Source organism: Squalius cephalus (assembly GCF_949319135.1).
Source record: "Squalius cephalus genome assembly, chromosome: 1".
In the NCBI taxonomy this organism is placed as follows: Eukaryota; Metazoa; Chordata; class Actinopteri; order Cypriniformes; family Leuciscidae; genus Squalius; species Squalius cephalus.
The window spans coordinates 35,942,730-35,951,038 of NC_137122.1; the positions used below are offsets into that span (position 1 = coordinate 35,942,730).

General features: G+C 37.4%; 1 protein-coding gene across 1 annotated transcript; it reads right to left on the bottom strand.

Annotated features, from left to right (window-relative positions):
* Nucleotides 1-2: 2 nt before the first annotated feature.
* On the bottom strand, nt 3-6,594 carry dus1l (dihydrouridine synthase 1-like). Its single transcript, XM_079876158.1, has 14 exons — nt 6,524-6,594; nt 5,933-6,174; nt 5,705-5,813; nt 4,225-4,275; nt 4,029-4,141; nt 3,700-3,782; nt 3,515-3,618; nt 3,252-3,399; nt 2,214-2,310; nt 2,030-2,115; nt 1,656-1,822; nt 1,152-1,189; nt 933-1,008; nt 3-633 (listed from the first exon to the last, which is right to left on the bottom strand). The coding sequence occupies exons 2-14, from the start codon at nt 6,167-6,169 to the stop codon at nt 512-514; spliced, it is 1,431 nt and encodes a 476-aa protein (XP_079732284.1). The 5' UTR covers nt 6,170-6,174; nt 6,524-6,594; the 3' UTR covers nt 3-511.
* Nucleotides 6,595-8,309: the final 1,715 nt, after the last annotated feature.

Consider the following 8,309-nt stretch of genomic DNA (forward strand, 5'->3'; position numbering starts at 1 on the left):
GATTATGTCTGCGTGAAGATGTCCATCAGTGTATTTCCACAGAATGTCCCGAGATAAAAGGCCAGATCTTCTTTCTTGGCCGAGCAGGATTGTGCGTTCAGAGTGGCTGCTTCATATACCATGTTCCTATCATTATCAAACACATAAGTTGACAAAAACACTAATTCTAATAAGCAGTCTCAAAATATGGATCCATTCACCCAGCAGCAGTCCAGAAAGTGGTGCATCATTGAAGAGAATGATTAGCACAAGTAACAGCAGCACTGAGGATACATCAACAGCAGATGTACCTTGAACTTTTTTCTGTCTGTTTCTTTGCATGTTCAGTTACTTTGGATTCATCTACAAAAATGATCCAAATTACATATAAAGAGATGAGAACCAGGTTTGGCCACGACTGCAGTCTTGAGCTTCCAATTCAGTGCAGCAGCTTCCCAATGGTAAGTGGTCAATCAGTTCAATAAGTTTTCAGATATCCAGGACATGAGCCTCCTTTAGGTCAGGGCACAGCCTACAACGGATCATGGACAGCAGTGGAATCTGTCTGACTGTTGAGTTTCCCATTTGTCAGCCCACCACCTGTATCAGAGTTACACTGACTCAAAGCCTTGGTTTTGAATCTCAATCCATGGCCTGAAACCCAACAATGGACACAGAGGAAATAGTCAGTCTTGTAGAAGTGGAAGGATATTACTAGATTCATACAGATACAAGCTGGGTGAGCAGACTGACCATAACAATAGTGTTTTCATTTTAAACATTCATAGTTAATTTAACTTTAAACAGTAGACTCAATATTTACACTACTATATATTTTGGCAAATTAAAACCAAATACCCCATTCTCAACAGTATTAAATCACTAAAAATGACTTCATTTCATAGTGTGCAATGTGCAACTTGATCAGTAGTCTCTGTGGTTGGTATACTAACCAGGACAATCAGCCACTTCCTTGAAAGCCTTCCTCTTGCAGCAGCCACGGCACAAGTTGAAGACACATTTATTCCCCTGTTGAAGCAGTAAAATAACATATATTCACCTTGTGTACATTTTAAGATTTTTAAAAGGCACATGAAATGGTTCTGTAAACACTTCGAAAATGAGTACATTAAACTTAAAACAACAGTTAAAAAGACAATCAAAAGTCTTACTTTAGGGTTGCCACATTGCTCACACTTAATGTATTTTGCTGCAGAACACAAGGAAGCAAAGGCATGTTACTTTACCTAAATCAATAAAAGAATGTCGTTCAACACTGCCGTTCAAGAGTCAGTGATTTTATTTTTGAAAGAAATTGATTCAGCAAAGAACCTGCTATACTTTTATTCAGCAAAGATGAAAGATGCATTAAAGTCATCAAACGTGACAGGGAAGACATTTATAGACTAAATGCTGTTCTTTTAAACTTTCGATTCATCAAAAAATCCTGAAAAAATGTTATTGCTGTCTATGTATCAATCAGAAATGTTTCTTGAGCAGCAAATCATCACATGATTTCTGAATGATCGTGACACTGAAGAATTCAGCTTTGACATGACAATATTACTGTTTTACTGTAAATTTAATCTAACAAATACAGCCTTGGTGAGCATAAAAGACTTCAGTTAGTGAGGTCTACAGGCTTTAGAAAACACTGGGAAAGGATTTGGTCTTACGTTTCAGCTCTGGACAGAAGTTCTTGTAGGGGTTACGGGCTTTCTTCTTCTGCTTGTTCTTGGAGAGCGAGTCGTTGGTTCCGTCACTGTCCTCCAGTGCCCTCTTCACACACACAGCTTTCATTTCCAGTGCTTTCTGCCCGTTTTCAGTGTTTGGATCCTTGGGCCTGCAAAATATCCAATCCTCACATACAAGTTCCAGGGTATACACCGCTATATTCAAACTGGTTTATGTCCATCATGGACAGAAATGAACCTCCTCAAACCTTGGGTCATTCAGTTACAGTTATGATTAATATTATACTGCTTTGCTGAGAACACAGAAATACTATGATTGTGATGGTGTCGCACAAGATCAGAAAACACATCCTCACGGTGGTCTGACGTAGGGTTGACAGATCCAGTGAGGGAAGGGAAGTCCAGTCTGATTCCATTCTGATTCATCTTTATCCAGCTCCTCCTTAAGAGTAAAAAGCCAGAGAATTAAACTCCCAAAATCAATCATAAGCCTAATGTTTATTATTGGAATTAAGTTTGTAATCAGCAATGTTCCTTTACCTGGCAACGTTGTTTCAGCTGTCTGTTGATCTCCACAATACCAGCTACGTTCTTGGCTTTGGCTAACTCCTCCCTGAGGTCTTGATGTATCTGTAGGCTGTTGTAAACATATACATACTTATTACAGAACTGACCACCAGTTTGGGGTCAGTTAGATTTTTAAAAATGTTTTTGAAAGAACTCTTATGTTCACCAAGGCTGCATTTATTTGATAAAAAATGTAGTAAAAAAAAGGTGATATCGTGAAATATTATTACAATTGAACATTTTTGCCACAAGCAGAAATCACTGGGGTCCAAGCACTAATGGCCCATGTGGATGATTAGCCAATAAGTTGAAATGTATCTTACGTGGTTTTTAGAGTAAAGTCCATCTTGAATCTTCGATCATAATACGTATACGAGTGGACTCGCATTCAACATTTAAATTCAGATGAATTGCATGCCATAGGATGTCACAGGACAATCAGAAATAAATGTGAAGATATCATCTGCAGCTCAAAACCTTATTTATCTCAAGGCCCTTTTCATTTTTATAATTTATTTCTATGTGCCCATACACTTTTATGTATGTAAATCAGTACAAACACAATAGGGTTCCAGCACCTTCAGTGCTTGGACTCCTAATAACTCATTTGTTTCTGTGAAGCTGAATTTTCAGCATCATTACTTCAGTCTTCAGTCACACGATCCTTCAGAAATCACTCGAATATGATGATTCAAGAAACATTTCTGATTATTATCAATGTTGAAAACAGTTGTGCTGCTTAATATTTTTCTGAAACTGTTACTTTTTTTCCAGTATATTTGATGTATAAAAAGTTCAAAAGAACAGCATTTATTAGAAATAGAAAACGTTTGTAACTTTACAAATGTTTTTAAGGTCACTCTTGATCATTTTAAATGCATCTCAGCTTAAAAGTATTATTTTTTCAAAAGAAAAATCAGAATGACCCCCCGAATGGTGGCTCTCTCCATTTTAAGAGATGAAAATCTCAAGCCACAGCACAATATTGTGGTCAAATGTGAAGGAACATACGTGTGGTGCCATAGTTTGAAGATGTGGGCTCGGACGTAAGACAGACTGCAGGGTGGGTGTTTCTCCACAACGTCCAGGTACTCCTCAGCCATCTCCCACACAGGTGGACTTTGGCCTTCAAACAGGGCAGGATTGTGGAGATTCCCTTCTGTGAATGTAATGTGTTCATGTTTATATTACTGCTGCAATATGAAAGATCAAAGTATCAGTCTTTCTGTACAAGTCTGTTTATGAATCTTCTCTTTGTATGAGGAGAGCGTTACCTGCACTCATGACACCTTGTACTCCAGTCTCCTCCATGCAGCGCTGAACATCACTCAGATGCTGGATGTTTCCGTTGGCGAAAACAGGAATGTTTACAGCCTCCCTTCACAAGTACAACAAAAGTTAATCACCAGGGGACTAAACACTTATAGTCAGCACCAGCAGCAAGGGTTGTATCTCTTACCGTACAGCTTTGATATGCTTCCAGCTTGCAATGCCGGTCAAAGCCCCTTTTTGATCTTTGGTTCTCCCATGAACTGTGAGGAGCTTTCAAAAAAACAGATACCAAACCATCAGTTGGTTCAAGAATATATGAATCACATATATTCTAAGTGGTTACATCTGGTAACACAAATGTTGACTAATCAATTCCAGGTTAGAGAGACCCTAAGAAGAGATCCCCATCCGCCAGTGGGCTCCTGACAAGGGCACGTAATCCCAGTTTGCTCCATATGCACTACCCCTTCTAGACGTCACTTTAGATAAGAGTATCTTCTATATGGAACACTTTACCTGGCATCCAGCCTTTTCCAGCATTTTTGCATACTTCACTGTTTTCTCGATCTCCGGGAAGACCCGGATTTTGCAAGTAATGGGCACGGAGAGTTTTTCATCAGCCAATTTAACTGTAAACAACAGCACCTGAATAAGATACATATTCTCTGCATGATTCACATCTGCACTGAGCTTTTAAAATGAGACCACTTACTCATTTTCTCAAGAAGGTCCCACTCATCTTGAAGGAACACACCATAATGGCCTAGGAGAGATTCACAAACATTAAATGATTCCATACAGGGACAAATTTGAAAGAAGTCTCTTAAAGGGTTATTTCATCCAAAAACCCATAATTTACTCACCCTCAAGATATCCTAGGTGTATTTGACTTTCTTCTTTCAGCCAAACACAATCGGAGTTATTTTAAAAATATTTTTTTAATATGCGTCAGCTCAGAGGTCACTCTTCCACCAGAACTCGACTCGTGTACGATCGTTACCGGAAGCCAGTGATTATAGTTTATAATGTTATAAATATGGATATTTTTCTTACAAAAATGCATCACTTTGCTTCAGAAGTTATAAACTTCACATTTTTACCTGAGAATATGTACCAACAAATATTTAAAACAAATATTCTAAAGTTAAATTCCTTAAAGGACAACACAATTTATTAACCCCCTGGAACCGGATATGGATTATTTTATGATGGATGGATGAGCTTTTTTTGGGCTTCAAAATCTAAGGTACCATTCACTCCCATTATAAAGCTTGGAAGAGCCCGGATATGTTTTAATATAACTCCGATTGTGTTTGGCTAAAAGAACAAAGTCATATGCACCCAGGATGGCTTGAGGGTGAGTAATTTTCATTTTTGGGTGAACTATCCCTTTAAGCACAACAAAGCAAGAAAAATTAGTCTGGACCCTTCTCCTGCGCTCTGTCCAGAATTTAAACTTCTCCCATCTGATTAACGTTTTCACACCCCAAGATCTAGATACAACTGTCTGCTTATGAGAATTATCTTGTTCCTTTGGCTACAAAACTGTTGACCTCTACTCTAGTGTGAAGGACATGACTGTGTTATTGTTATTGATGTGTTTATCTTGTTGTGCAGCTTCATATGTATTGCCCAAAACAAATTTCCCTTAGGGGACTAATATTAAAGTATCAACAGCAACAGAAATACAGTAGAAGCAGTAATATTGTGAAATTTAAATATAGTTACAATAAAAAAAAATTAAAAAAAAATTATTTTAATATATTTTAAACTTTAGATAGATTAAAGTTTAGAACTTTCAAAAAAACAGATACCAAACCATCAGTTGGTTCAAGAATATATGTGATGTGATTCATGTGATGTCAAAGCTGAATTTTCAGCATCATTCCTCCAGTCTTCAGAGTCACATGATCCTTCAGAAATCAGTCTAATGTGATGATTTGATGCTCAAGTAACATTGATTATTATCAATGTTGAAAACGGTTGCTGCTTAATATTTTATGAAAACCGTGATGCATTTTTTCAGGATTATTTGATGAATCTAAAGTTTTATTTGACATCGAAGTCTTTTGCAACATATAAATGTCTTTACGGTCACATTTGATCAATTTAATGCGTTCTTTCTTTAAAAAAAAAAAAAACACTTTTGAATGGCAGTGCATATCTTGCATACAACAGAAATGAATTGTTACCTCTTTTGGCAATCATCTGGGGGCAACCCAGATTGAGATCAATAGCGTCACAGTAATCCTGGGCAAGTAAAGCTGCCTGGATAAACACCTCAGGATCATTGGCACAGAACTATATGGAGACACCAACACAAAAATACTTAGGTCAATAACTCGCACAATCCTCTCTGTAACCTCATGGAGGAGGAGGAGGAGGATGTGTTCTTGTGTTTACTGACGCCAAACAGCCACCTGTGTGATGAGGGGTCGGTCCTCCAGGCTGACTTCGTTGTAAAGGTTCTCGCGGCGGTAGTTGGCGTCTCTGAGGAACACCTGAGCGTGTAGCATGGGCGTGTAGCAGAGCTCTGCGCCATGTCTGCGGCTCAGCAGCCTCCACGCCAGCTCGCTCTGGTCCACCATAGGCGCGACCACGTAGCGCGCGCCCTTCAGGGTGCTCCTCCAGAACTCGAACCCGCGGGGTTTCGCCATGCTGCCTACATGATGGGATGAAGTCATACTGACTACAGATTAAATCATAAGATTATAGACATGGATATTATTCACTTGCATGTTCTGATTAACATAAAAATTAGCTTCACTATACGACCTAAAAGGAACATTAATGAACACATTAGTAATGGTAGTCTATATGGATCTGTCAAGGCATTCTTGACTAAACATTTTGAAATGTGCTTCACCAAGAGACTGTGATCACGGAATGATTTGTGCTGTACATCTGAAGAAATAATAATGCATATGAAAGGCAAACACATCGACAGAGCTTATATGTGAACTACGAGCTGTCATTGTTTTAAAACAGACTGATGAGAGCAGAATACTTACAGTAGCTTGTGGTCCAGCTACAGACAGCAGCTCTGTAATGCGGCACATGAACTGCTCTGTGTGTGTCGCGGTGATACACATCCGTGAGGAAACAATATACCTACTGGTGTATTCCGTGTTGATTATGAAAACAGATTACTTATCTTGCTGGGATAACTTTTTTTGTGGTTTTTAAATGTTTGTTTTTTTTTTCGTTGAAAAGTAAAAATTAGTCATGTCATCGATCTTTCTAATGTATAGACACAATTGTTTTGTATATAATCGTGTTCGTATACGGTATATCCATAATTTGCGCCATGTTAATAATGCAGACGGATTCAGTGAGGCAATCTGTAATATATAGAATCTTAAAATCTGTTTTGTTTCGATTTTTCATTCTTCTAGATTTACAGAAGTCAGTGAAATAACACATTTACGACTGCGCCATAACTGATCACCAGGTGTCACTGCAAACCAAATAATATTACTGGGATATATAGCCTACTGTATTTTTCTTTGTAAGCTGAATTATGGATCTTAAATGTGTTTAGTTGAATGTTTATATATATATATATATATATATATATATATATATATATATATATATATATATATATATATATATATATATATATATATATACAGGATGTTTTCATGACTTAAGAAGATTAATTTTTAGGTTTATTTGTGAGATACACATGAACTAAGTGTAGCTGGTGCAGCTCTTAGATACAGGCCTACACATTCATTAACCAATTGCAAAATAAGACTGAAAGTTAATATAAAATACATGAGATATTATTAAAAGGCAAAATTATTCCATTCTTTCAACTTAAAATATATATTTATATCATAATTTGGTCTGAAGGCCAGTTGTACTGTAATCAATCTATTTGTACTGAGTTAATACATCATATATGAAGAAACACGAATGTCTGTTATCGTGACACTTCTCTTTATTATTAATAGAATCAACAAGCAGGAAATTGTTTCATCATGTTTTAGGACCTTTGTGTTGACACAGCACTGGTGAAAATACCAGTTAAGCAAGTAGCTGTAAAAGAACATACACATTTTCTTTGTCAACTCTGTTGTGAAAGTTTTTTTTTTTTTTTTTTTTGTATGCCTGTTTAGATCTTATAGGCTCGGTTTCACAGACAGTGCTTAGATTAAACCAGAATTAGGCCTTAGTTTAATTAGGACATTTAAGTAGCTTTTATAAACGTGCCATGTAAAAAAAAAAAAAATATATTACTGCTGTGCATCTTGAGACAAAACAATGGCACTTACATATTTTAAGATATGCCAGTGCAAGTTGCTTTCAGTTAAAACAGCTCAAGCATGCATTTTAGTCCGGGACTAGCTTAAGCCTTGTCTGTGAAACCGGGGGATAAAGTGTTGTTTATCACTGCACTAATACAGTGTGTGTCGGATCTAGTTCTCTTTTAGAAATCTGGTATGGCTGATAGAGAGTGGGCGTTCACAGACTTTCCTGGCGCATTGCTCTCAACGTGACTGAACACATGCAACGGAAAGCGGAGTAATCCAGTCATGTGACTTTCCTCCAGTCAGCCTCGAGCGTTGGCTGTGCTCTGACCAATCACGGTCCACTGAACACAACACCAGCTTCTGTGGGCGTTATCATGTTTCAGAAGGAGGGCTCAAACTACTGGAAAAAGTTGTTTTTCAAGACTAACTGCCTAAGTGTTTTTTATTTGTTGTTTTGAAAAAGTATTATATTCTTTTACCCAACACATTTTGGCAGCTTGTCACATTGTACAGCATCTCTAAACATGACTTTATGAAA